Source organism: Ciconia boyciana, chromosome 1 (genome assembly GCF_034638445.1).
Source record: "Ciconia boyciana chromosome 1, ASM3463844v1, whole genome shotgun sequence".
NCBI classification, from domain to species: Eukaryota; Metazoa; Chordata; class Aves; order Ciconiiformes; family Ciconiidae; genus Ciconia; species Ciconia boyciana.
The window spans coordinates 93857675-93870573 of NC_132934.1; the positions used below are offsets into that span (position 1 = coordinate 93857675).

The 12899-nt window shown below is 44.1% G+C and overlaps 1 protein-coding gene across 5 annotated transcripts in view; it reads left to right on the plus strand.

Moving 5' to 3' along the window:
* NME7 (NME/NM23 family member 7) overlaps positions 1-12852 on the plus strand; it is a 94405-nt gene extending 81553 nt beyond the window's left edge. For 3 of the 5 annotated variants that reach the window (XM_072882750.1, XM_072882777.1, XM_072882768.1), the window contains one exon: positions 12609-12850. In XM_072882750.1, coding sequence (XP_072738851.1) covers positions 12609-12641 — 33 coding nt within the window. In that variant the 3' untranslated portion in view covers positions 12642-12850. Of the gene's footprint in view, positions 1-6729; positions 11039-12608 lie in introns of those variants that run through there. The other 2 variants (XM_072882787.1, XM_072882759.1) reach the window with 2 other exon arrangements.
* Positions 12853-12899: the final 47 nt, after the last annotated feature.

Genomic DNA, 12899 nt, shown 5'->3' on the forward strand with positions numbered 1-12899 from the left:
CAGTTTTTCAATGTTTTTTTTGTTAGACCTCTTTTCCATGGACCTGGAAAAATGAAAGTTCACTTTTAATCTTAAAAAAACCTCAAACAAACAAACAAACAAACAAACCCCAAAAGCAAATACTAGCACTTGCTCCCACCAGTTTGACTCTTAACTCCTGTCTTTGTTCTGCAAACTACTTCATGTTTTAGACAGTGACTAAAGCACACCAGAATTAATGAATAACTCACTTTGGCTCAAGAGAGGAGGGGAGATACAGCTGAGCCTAAAACACAACTGGTCACAACAGAAAAATCAGTGTATTTTCAGTTGTAAAGCTGTAACTGCTTCTTTTATTCCTAGTTTAGTGATACAGGAGAAGGGTGAATGTTGCCCTGAAGCCTCTTGGATGATCTCTTTGACTTACTGGGTCAGGCACTTATTTATTCACTTCATAGACTTGTGTGTCCTCATATCAGTACAAAATGTATTTTCACAAGTGACAATGGATAGACATGAATAGCTCAGAATAGCCCATTTTCTCAGCCTTGTCATCAGTTTCCCATTTTAATGGGGAGAGGAAAGAAAGGACGAAGTAGAGAGGGAGTCTGATAGCAATGGAGTATTTATGAGATGATGGGGTTTTGTGAGTAAGGCTAAACCAGCAGTTTCTTATTTTTCCTGATCAACTGATGTTGCATAGGACATTCATTCAGAGCAAAGATTTGCATTTGTTTCCCACATCCAAAGCAGTACTGCTCTACCTCTCGTCAGTTTTTTTCTATTTTATATAAAACAGGTACTATTTGGAGCAAGCAAACAATTACAGTACTCACCTGCATTCACGTTCCTTCTGAGTCAGGTAGAGCAAGGACTGGAACATGCATGTTTTATATGCCAAGTAAGTGCTCTATTTAAGACTAGAGATGGTTTTGCATTTGTGTCTTTCATGTGCATGTGGTGAAAGATGATTCTGTTTCTCAACTCACCATCTTTGACCTGAGGAACATTTCTGATAAATATCTTGTTGAAATAGAAGCTTGCAAACCATTGGATCTGATGAATCACCATTCTCTAGACAAAACAAGTCTCCTTGAAATTAGTCATTCCTGGACTAGTCTTAATTGAAGTACTTGATACAGGGTATTGTGACTACCAGACTTCACAGTTTATGTGCCTCCTTAAAGAAGTGAAGGCAAACTTAAAATCAGTCAGTGAAGGCCTTATTCACATCACTGGAAGTACAGTGAATAAAACTTTCCACAGGATGTGGTGCTGTACACACACCTCAGTTCATTGGGTCACAAGTGGCTGAGTACCTTTCAGATTATGCAGAAATCCACATAATCTGCAACTATCAAAAGAACTGGTAACCTAGACCTGCAGTTATAACAAAACCAGTATTTCTGGGTTTTGGCATGCTCTGCCTGTAAATTGTTGCTCATACTGTGCAGTTCAAGGTAATTTTTTTTTTTTTTGTGAGCAGTTCCATAAGGGCATTTGTACTGCAGCAACACTCTGGGGATGATAGACTGCACATGTCTGGGATAAGCTGAAAGGTCTCTCCACTGAGGTGCAGCCTGCTGTGTCTGAGCCATCCACACTAGCTTTATGTTCCTATGCCATGGTTTTCGGGCAATCGGTCAGTCTCATGGGGTTTCTTTGCATAATTAAAAAATGCTTAATAGTCATACATGTATATGTGTGTGTGTACTTATAAATAGAGGGAGAGGATGCTGCCCTCAGTAAGATATGCATGAAAAAGGATTTGCTGTGTGATGGGTAAAATTTGAGTTCTGGGTGAAATAACCTTCTCCCTGTTGACGAGGAAGGTGCTGTTATTAGGTGACTAATTCTTCTAGTGGACAATAACGTGGCAATTGCTGTGGGAGTGTGCTTACATGTGTGTAAGCTTTTGTGTGTCTGGTAGGCTATGTGTGAAACTGCGAAGGGGGTGAGCTGTTAAGCCAGTTTTCATGGGAGTGGAGGATGTGCCAACTGCCTTCTCAGTCTTGCGTCCCCACGGGCGCTCTTTCCACTGACTCCTCAGGGTGCTGTGTGCATGCCTGTGTATGGCTGCCGGGTGCCGTCAGGCTCCACCTTAGGGACTGGGACTGTGGAGGGAGATGTGTCAATTTTCAGTGTCGCAGGCAGCTTTCCAGCCAGGCAGTAGCAAGGACCTCCTCGAGTATCGTTTGCTGGCCTTCTCCCTTGCCTCAGAGCTATTTGTGGCATCCACAGACATGAAAATAACCTATCGAAGGGGGTGATTTTGCTGTTGTCAAAGAAGAGTGGTTTTTGTTTGTCTCCTGAGAGAGCTGTCATGATGGTTGGTTTTTTCCCTATCACTTCTTTGAATTTCAGCTGTGCAGTGGTGTTCGAGAGTGAGGCTGGGGACTGGCAAACTGTGCCATGTACTGCTGAAAGCTCTTCTTTCCCTTGCTCAGCCTCGCACCAGTGAGACTGGCTTACTGCTTCTAAGGCATTTAAGCAAACGAGTAATATCATCTAGCTGTACAGATCAGCTATGGCGGTCTGACGGATGGAGACTCGCACAAGTTCTGGCACTGGAAGGTCAGCTGGTTGGATCCAGCCTTGGGGAGGGAGGTGATGTTGTACAATAAGCGGTGACAGGATAGGCCAGTTCAGCAGATGTGTTTTGTCCAGAAAAGTGCTGTGGGCAATGAAAACCAGCATCGTTTTCCTCAGACTTGGTATTAACTAAATGCTCTGACAAGTGTTAAGAGCTGGGCTGCTCCTGGGCTTTTGGTACAGCATGTCGTCCACCTGCTAGAAGCCAGCTGTCCTTGGTCTGGCATTCCAAATAATGCCAGAAGCACGCCTTATGCCTCCTTTCCCTTTGCCTTTATTCAGGGCGGCTGGGGGGAGGGTGGTGTTTTAGCAAGCTCTTCAGAGTGGACGGGGGGCACTTGCTTTGCAGCGGGGGGACACGACAAATGTTTCCCGTAACCATTTCCATAAGAACAGAGTCCTGTTACAGAAGCGCTCTGCTGACTGCTAACTTGCGTTTTTCAGTTTGCTGCTTCCTTGCCTGCCCACTGCCATTGTCTCGACATATGGGTGTGCTGCAAAGTGCTTGCTATCATCCACCCTGGAAATGTCTTCATACCGGTAGTGAGCTAATGCATGGGTTGAGGTTATAGTGCAACTGTTTAGGATGGAAGGCATCAGAGGGATGCAGCTCTGTTAAACTAATCTTTTTGGTGCATCAAGGTATAGTCCAAGCAATTTAATAAAGCATGTCAATGAGTAACTCTGAGAAGCATCAATGTGCTTAGTGTGGAATTTGTGTATGTCACACTCAGAACAAAGGTCTCCTGCATTGCTTGTTACCGATTAACTTGTCTGGTATTATGCAAGCTGCCTCTACCAGCTGAGAACTAACTCTCCCCATTCACAGGGCAGTGCAGCTTGTAAAACATTACACAGCAGAAGTGCATAGCATGGCAATGAACCTTTCACTGAGGGCATTTCAGCTGTACAGCATTTCCCTTAGGAGTCTTTAAAATATTAATAAAGAAGCCATTGTTTCACTCAGTCATATGGCAATTTTGCAATGAAGTCTTTTATTAGGGGCCCATACTGAGCTGCATAATCCAGGGTAAGATGCTTTTAATCATCTCCAGTGAAAAGAAATAAAAAATTGGAGGGTTTGGGTGAGATTGGTTTTTGGCGGGGTTTTTTGCAAGTTTTCATCAAAGCAGTAGCTATTTTTGTCTGTCAGTTGGAAATTTCAGTCTCTCCTGGTACAAAATGATCTGTCAAATAATGGTTATTATGATTCAAGTGCTTCTCCATTTTCACTTTCTGAGACTTTTTATCCAACAGCTGTGGGAACAGGTTGGAAAGAATCTGGAGCGTAGGAAAACTTCATCTTATTTGGTGGTGTTTTTGCATATCAGAGGATGTTAGCCAGCACTGGAATTCTGTCTCACAGTGTTTCCTGATGCTGTATATATACTTGTACAGAGAATGAAGTAATCTTTTTGCCTAGGCCTATCTGAAGAGAAATTAAAATTGAAAATAGCGATAATAGAGGGATGGATTTTGAACACATGTTGGTGATTTCTCTTTAAAATAAAATTAATTACGGTATTATTAGGTCACTTGCAGCCTAATTTTGAACATAGGTTGTATAATTATTATACTTGTGGGCCAGACAGGCAAACTAAACTAGGAACTTGTTTAAACAGAGTTGTGAAATAGTTCAGCTCTTGTGCTTCCACTTCTGGGTAAGATCCGAGGTCCAATTGCCCCTTGTTCTGCCAAGTCTGAGGTTTATAAGTGCCATAGAGAAGTTAACGAGTGTGAACCAAGCAGCTCCCAAAGCTCTTTAAGTTTCACCTGATCCTGAAGGTAACCTGCGTGATAACCAGGGCTTGGCTTTTGGCACGTGTTCATGTTGCGCTGAGCAAGGTAATTTTGTGGACAGGAGGTCAAGGCAGAGGGAAGGCATGACACTTCTTGATAACTCATCTGAGGCCCAGTTTGTGTCTTTGAGGCTGCTGCCTTCTTTCTTTCCCTCGGCATGTTCTCATTTTGAACCAAAAAGCCCAGGTCCTCTTTCCATTACCCCTCTTCCTCTAGTTGAAGCATAGTAACAATTTAGCTGCAACTCAGCTGCACGATGGGCAGACTACAGCAAAGAAGAGAAAAAAGCCCAGGGGAATAGTTTATACAGCAAAAGCAGTAAGGGGCCACTGTAGTTACACAGTCACGTAGAAGCTCAGAATCCCCTTTTGTTTCTTGAGCAAGGGGTCCTGCACCTTTTTTTGGGGTAAGAGAAGCACTGTTGTCCAGTAGCCCACACTGCTGTGTGATGCAGATATATTTTTACGTGGATTCCTATTATTGACCTCAGCCAGTTGCACCTCCCACCTCTCTCTCAGAGGTCAAATAGGCAAATGATTAGCTATATCAGTACTTTCTGTGTAGGGTTTACCCCTTCTCTCATCAGTGCAACCTCCTTGACTGACTACTGTAAACTAGCAGTAGTTACGAGGAGAATTTAAGTTGGCTATCTACATACCTGTGTTGAAATGTATGTGGAACATGGGAGGAAAAAAACAAAGCCAAACGTGTGTTAATATGGATAGAAGACTGTGAACAAGATTTCCTATCTCTCATAGATGCTAACACCATGGGATATCTTGAGTTAAGAGTTTATCAAGCTCTAGAAACCACTTCTTCTTTCATAAGTAATAATAACTATTCAAAGTGTAGTGTCATACGAGTATTGGTTTTGTGTTGTGATAATACTGAGGGCTTAGACACTGGCTGTGATGATCTTGTGCTAGCAGCTGTGCAAACACAGAACAAGATGGCAGTGGTCACCTGAAAGGGTGTTGGCTGTAGTCTAGGGCTCCTCGAAGTCACCGAGCATCTTCTGGTTTCAGCAAGAGCTGGATTCTCCCTCTTCCTCTTTAACCCTAAGTGCATTGGCATATAGGCAGGAATGATATATCTGCAAGTATGTCTGAGATATACTGAGATATGTAGGCAGGTCTCTGAGCAAGACGCAATTCTCTTAAGTGGCCAGAGTTGCTAAGTGGGCAAGTTTCCTTCTGCGTTGGTGTCAGTGGTAGTTACTGCTGTTCTGCTGGGGAGACACTGTGCCAGGCCTATCCAGCCACAAACCAGGAACTGTGGGCTTTCTCTGGTAGCTGCCTTACTCAGTCCAGCTATTGAATAGGAACTTGGTCACTTAGGTGTCAAGAGTCTAGTCCTGTCATGACGGTAAATGGTTTAGCACACAGCAAGAGTGTTGAAATCGCAGAGGGTTGCTGAGACTTGAAATGAGCTCTTGGCCTCTTAATACTGACCTGTTCCACAGGGGAATGGAGCTTTCTAGATTCAGTGACGTTGCTCAGAAAGCACTTTGAGCACTACGCTGGGAGAATTTATGCCATTAGTTTGGTGGGATGTTTCCTGTTAGCACAGGGAGCCACAGTCTACACAGGGTCTTGTGATGGTGCATGCAAGGCCACTACTTGTGGACCAGGTGGTGCTTTTGGTTGGTTGTTTTTTTTCAGGATATTTTGTTACTGTCTTATCTGTCATAACTTTTACCCTCCTGCCAGGTGTAGCCTGTTGGGTGCCCCGGCCAAATACTACCCTGCAGAACATCCCAATAGCTCAGGAAGAGCTTTAAATGCTTGCTGCCTTCTACTTAATTTATTTGCTTGTTGCTTCCATCCTCGCTTGAATCTGTGATGTGGGTGGAAACATGTTCTTGTTCTCTCTCTGTAACTACTTCCTCCTCTATTGGCCATAATCTGGTAGCTTGTGAGGACCATGACTTTCGGTGCTCTCTGAGTAGGCTGGAGAGCCTTAGCTCAGCATTGGCAAAGAGCCCCCACAATGCCTGTGGCTTGTATGAATACATCCAAACCAGGCTTTACTTAGATATTTCAGGTACTAGCAGCAGGGGCCCTTTTCAGTGTTTTTATCCAGCGTTCAGGACGTGTTTGCAGCTTGCGTCGACACCTGTGGTGGTGTGCCTAGTGTCTTCACTGTACCTAAGCTGACTGGTTCAAGGGCATCATATAAGAGCTCACAGGAGCTCCTGATTTTGGGGCAGGCAAGTGTTCCTCAAGATAAAAGTGCAGAGGCAGTGATCCTGGTGACTCAGTGAACTACTAGGGATCCTTGGGAAAATAGTACTCGCTGTCATGTTGTAGTTTTTCTTGTGTGATGGGAGCCAGGACCTTTCACTTTATTTCATTTCAGTGGCTCTACCAGGCCAGTGATCTGTTCTGATGGCACCCAAGGATGTTGCTAAAGGAGGTGGGGGAGTCCTGGGCTAATACGTTCAGCCCCAGCTACTGAGCAGTTGGCTTATGCCGTGGAGTGGGGAGATTCAGTGAACCTGTACCTTCTACAAGTATGTATACTTCAGAAATCAGTGGTCTGAGCACAGTAGTTATGTACGATGTAAAAACAACAGTGTTATTTTAAACAAGTTTTTTGGTTCACTTATTTTTCTTGTAGTGTTATAGAGTAAATAGCATAAAAATTGCTTCCTTTTGATTGTGGTGTAATGAATTATTGTTTTGTCCTCTCATTTACATCCTGTTTGGAATTCAGATTTCTCTAATCTTTTATTTTATGGTACAATTTCCAAATAGCTTCCCTTGCTCTTCTCTTTCACTGTATTTTCAGAGTTGATCATAACCATACACAGTGTTTGAGGTGACTGTGTTAACAGCACATAGCATAAAAGCGGAATGTGCTCTATGTTATCCTGTAGTGTTTCTTTAATAAAACCTTCCATTGCAAAGTTTTATTTTTTGGTTCATAGGGGTTTTTGTCCCAGTTGTACTTAAGAAATTTACTTGGACAGTTGAAGTGCATGTGTACAAATTGTTCTGCCTTGGGCAGCCTGACCGGCTTTATTTCTTACAGTGCGTGACGCTTGAGAGAGAGAGGCAGCAGTGACTAACATTCCTTTTTTTTTTTTTGAACAAACTTCCTGGGACTAAACCCTCTTCAGGTTCATGTGGGAAAATAATTATTTTCAGAACAAATAATACAGTGAGTAAGTAGACTCTCTTCTTTGACAACCATTTTTATTTCAGGACTGCTTGTGGCTGGAAGGATGGTATGAATCCATGGGGTTTTGGTGTGTTAATCTAATTATTTAGTTGTGTGAGTCAGCTGAGTGAACTGTAGCTGAAATGCATTTTAGGTGTTAGCAAGTGCACTTGCTAACGGAGTTGGCAGGTTCGTGCTGATGCACAAACCAAGATTAATGGGCAAAGAGAGATTTTTGGTTCCTACTAGTGACCTCAGACAGAGATAACCTGTAAAAAATTATAAGATCTAAGTGTTTAGGGAGAGTGTACTGATGCTGAAACTTTAGGTCAGCAAAGACTCTCTGGATCATGTGCCTGGATACCTACACTGAACCAAGGAGATACAGTTTTGCAGTGGTTTTGGGGAGAGGCTGCTGGTGAGTGTCTGTCCAGCTGTGTGAAAGGCACTGAGATGACTGACAGGCTCTAAATGAATACAGAGATGAAAAAGCCTTCCATCTCCTGGCTGCCAGTTTTGGTTTGGCAGAGAAGAGGAAGGATTGAAATTGCCATCACCTTTCTGGTGATGGATGAGAAATGAATCTGTGATCTCAGCATATTTCCTACTAGTATGTCTCCCTGTCAGCCCCCTTACTTCTGCTATGAATGATACTAACAGGGTCTCTTATAAAAAACTGCCAGCCCAAGGGAACAAGGGGAATGGACCGTGAACGTTGAGGTACCCTTTCAGTGCTGGGGTTTTCTTTGAGGCAAACTGTAAGGAATGCTGCCTGTATGATATGCTGATACCGCTCAAGGTGTGCCTTGGTCTGTCCTTGTGTAGACAAAAGCTCTGACTCCAAAGCTGCTCAGCTGGCACCTCTCATCAGCACTGCTTTTTGCTTTGCTTTCTGGGCAGAAGGAGAATTAAATTGTAGGTGCCTGTAATTCTTACACTTAAAATCTTCAGGACACTTTGTGCCTGTGCTGGGTCCTGCATTATTACCAAGATCTTTAGCTGCCTCACTTGATTTGCTTCCCTTTTTATTTTTTTTTTTAAATTTTGCCTGGCCTCTCCATGCTCTGAGGGCACACATTGTTCAGATGATAATAGTTTGCACTCAGCCAGGGCATTAGACTGGATTTTGTCACTGCCTGCTGTATTAACTCTTGAAACTTTGCGGTAACACGTGGAAGCGCTCAGAGGGAGCGGCCGACTTCATTAATGTGAGTTTTGCAGAGAGTGCGTGTGACTGAAGCAAAACTTCATGGAGCTGAAGCTGCTCTCAGCTCCTCCTCAGCAAAGCATTTTATAGGGTCAGAGCCAGAAGGTCCCAGTTCTTCACCTATTATTACTTCCTGAGCATTATTGTTATTTGTCCCTGAACAGGAGCTAGAGCAGGCATAGCTGTGTGCTATAAAGTAGGTGGATGGATGGTTCCTGGGATCTGTAACGAGAGTACTGATGTTAAATTTAATCCTGTTTCATCCCTGGGAAGGAGTGAGCACACCTGAATGTTAGCAGCATTTGAAGGGTGGCTTCTGTGAAATGCGTTTGGTTGGTTTCAGATCAGTTCCTGATGTGGGTTTGTCCTCTGCCACCTTTGGGTCCTGTAAAAAGACCAGAGGTGTGCTTGGCTCAGAGAAGCTGACCTTGCCCTAGGTCAAATGTGAGGCTCGTTGAGATGTTTTATACAGGCACAGCTCCCTTTTCTGTGGTTCATACTATACTTGGACCCTGGGAAAGAGAGTAACTGTATTTCCTAAAATAGAGTGCTTTGCAATACCTAACCCCCATATGGATGCTCGGTGCAAGTACCTCCAAGTCCTGGATCCCCTTGGAAAAGGACCTGGTGCTTTTAGAATGGGGTTCTTCAAGCTGTCTCCAGGTGGGGCCTCACAAGATGGAGGCACCCCAAATCTCTTGGTAGTGCTGAAATCCTTCGTCTTGGTTCTTCTGCAAAACACCATATGTGTTGTCGTGTGAGTGGGGTAACAGATGACCCTTATTTCTGGTGTTTCTTGTCCAGCGCTGCAGTGCTCCCGAGGGTGAGGTTCTTGGAGAGAAGGATCTTTTATGTGTACCACAGATATGCCACCTCTTAACTGGTTTTATTGGGAGCTGGGTGGCAGCTGACCCACATAAAGATAATTATATATAAAGAGAACATACCGGCACCTAGTTTTGCATGTTATACAATACGTAGTGTGCTTGTTCTGATGTTCAAGCCTTGCCAGTACAGTCTGTGTGGATCTTCAACAATCCAATAAAAGCTAACTGAGGAGGAAGAGGTTTTCCATCCTCAATTGTAAGTAAGTAAGTAAGTAAGCTGAGGTTTTTCAGCCTGGCCTGGGAAAATTGGTTGCACAAAATCAGGGGCTTTTAAGGACTAAAATAGCACAATGCCTTTTGTTGACAATAGCAAGTGAGCAGGAATTGGGCGAGGACAGTATTCACCTGTATCAGTGTGTGCTGCAGGGGTGGATCATTACCTAACCCCCAGGGAGGCCAGGAAGCGGTGGGAGTTGACGCAGCTCCATTAAACCTGCCCCATCTCAGGGAAATGGGGCCTGTGGTGGCAGCAGATGTATCAGGGCCCCAGGCTGGGGCTGGACCCAGAGTTATTAATTACCCGCAGAGGAGCAGACTCCACTGTGCTGGGCCTTTTTTCTTTGCTCTTGGCACAGCTCACCGCACACGCCGAGGGTCGTGCCTGGCCCGTGCCGGCCAGCTGCCCTCAGCCAAACTGGGAAGAGAAGCCCAGAAGTGCCAACACTCGGAGCTGTAAAACTGGTAGCTGGTCTGTGCTAGTGCAAGTGTTCATGCAGACACAGCCTTAAAGGCTCTTGTCCTTCAGTGTCTGTCTGTCTCTGTCTCTCTCTCTCTCTCTGTCTGCTTTTTATTTATTAGTATTTTTGCGTCTCTCTAACCCTGAATCCAGGTGTCCTGTATCAACAAGAAAGGAGATAAAATTCACTTTAATGGCTACAATTACACTTAACTATGTTGAGCCAATCTGGCAGAAAGAACAACACATTCAAACTGGCAGTTTATAATGTAATTTTGTATTAGGCAGAAAGGAAAGCAATGCCTTCCTGAGGAGAATAGATTTTACCTAGCCAATACAGCACAGATTTTTTTTTTTTTTTAAATAAAAATAAAAATCTTGCAAGCAATGCTAATTTTAAATTGGGTTGATGAGATGTCACATCTTGACACCCTTCCCTTGCCCTCCTGCCACCCCTGGGCTTTTGACCGGCCACTTAGCACAGCGAGGCTGTGTCAGCAGCATTTTGTGAAAGGTCGTTTTAGTATCAAGTCCATTGCCTACCAAAGTACTGGTGCCATTGGGCGAGCTGGCTGGCCAGCCAAAAGGCTACACCTGCTTGTCGTGTGAGGGGGGTTGGGGTTAGGCTTTTTTGTGGGTTTGGTTGGTTGGTGGTGTTTTGTTTTGGGTTGTTTTTTTTTTTTTTAAAACCATCCTGCAGCCTGTTAATACTGTAATTTGTCAGGCCTTGTAGAGATACAGCAGCATTTCTAATGGGGGGGAACATGTCTGGGTTTTTGGGGTGGGTTTTTTTGGGGGGAGGGTGCGGTGCAGCCCTTTGGTAGCAGAGCTGTCATGAGGTCTGTGACTAGTTGGGGCTCTTCACTGGCTGGCTGCAGGGTGTGTGGCTGGGGTAGCTACTGCTGTTACTGCCTAGTTAATTAGTGATCAGAGTGGCCCATCCTACTTTCACTGATTTGGTACTGAAGGGGGGGGTGGTGTAAAGGTTTGGTTTTGCTTTATTTCATATGCTGTTACTAAGAGTACATTATATGAGCACCTTTTGACACTTGCTCACTGAAGCCAACACAAGCACCAGAAGTTTTCTGCAACGTTTGTCCCAACCCCTGGAATAAGCCATTATCTTTATCACAAGTTCATGCTTGGACTTTGCGCTCATATAGTAAATTAAAAGGAGATAAATTATCTAACTGTAAGTTGGGACTTTTATAAATAAGGCAGTTCGGGGGGGGGGGGGGGTGGGGTGGGGTGTTTTTTTTTTTTAAACTGTCACAGGCCATGCACCTAAGAATTGAATTGCAGGGGCAGTTGATCCTACCAAACCTTGAGCCTTGCAGCCCCCCTCCCTGGTGGCAGTAGTACACCCACCAATTGCTGGGAGCCAAAATGGTTCAGCTTTCCTGCAGCTCTTCTGCAGGTGGAGCTTCCTTCAGAGAGTATTTTAGCGCTTTAATCACAGCATCTCTGTTAAATCCTTGTCGTGCTATAAACATACAGCAGCAAATGAAACAGTTGAAGGTGAGATTTCCGCTAGCTCCTGCTCCTTGGGAATAGCCTGAAACAGCCAAATGCATACGCTAACCACCATAGCATACCATAACTATGCTTTTCCTTCTAGCAGATGGCAAAAAGTTTAGCAGCTTGCTTTTCCAGTATTGTGCATTCTGATCAGGAAGGCTTTATCAAGCAGCTTGCTCTAGGATAGTCATGTTTTGTCACTTTACATGGAGAATTTCTGCCTTGTAATCTGCATCATGCAGCATAAAGTGATCTTGACTCCTGCAGGAAGCCAGCTGCCACATTTTGTCATGTCTGAGCAGCCCTGTCAGGCATAGCCTGTTCTCAGGGCTGAGCTATTGGCCCAGCAGCAACACAGAACAAGTCACTCCTGTGAAACTCTGTTTCTTCTGCTTGTGACTTCAGTATGTGCCCTCCACACTAGACCTGCACCAGCACATACTGCTGGTGGATGCTTTAACCCACACTAAGTATAAACCATTTTTACCTGTAGCTACTACTAGACTGTGTGGCCTGTGCCTCCAGGCATGGAGAACTTGCACTAATGGTGAATACATTGAAGACTTTTTGGGTTCCTGACTGGTGTGATCATGGGCACACGTGCCACAGCAGCCTCTCATGCAGGGAGAGGGGAAAACACCACCAAAGCATGCTGTTCTAGAGCTGATGTCTAACACCTTTGCTCACAGGCAGGAGCAGCAATTTAAGGCAATCCCAGTGCATGTTTCAACTACCTTCAGCTGAGACCTTCTGGGAATGATACAGATGTATTTTCTGTTTGAAATAGGTGCAGTACTTCTTCAAGATTCTGGACAACTAATAGCCTCTGTCCACACCCAATGCAAAAGACATGCACACAGAATGGTGTGTTCATTCATTTATTTGTCCAATGTTTCAACCTGACTGAAATACAAGATCAACAAGAGCACTGTACTCCTGGCTATTATTACATGTTAGAACATAGAGTTTTGCACTTTAGACAACATTTAACACCATTCTATGGGGTACTGCATTGCTTTTATAAAGTTTAAAATAAAGATTTATTTTCAAACATGTGACTTTGGTTTATTTCATACAT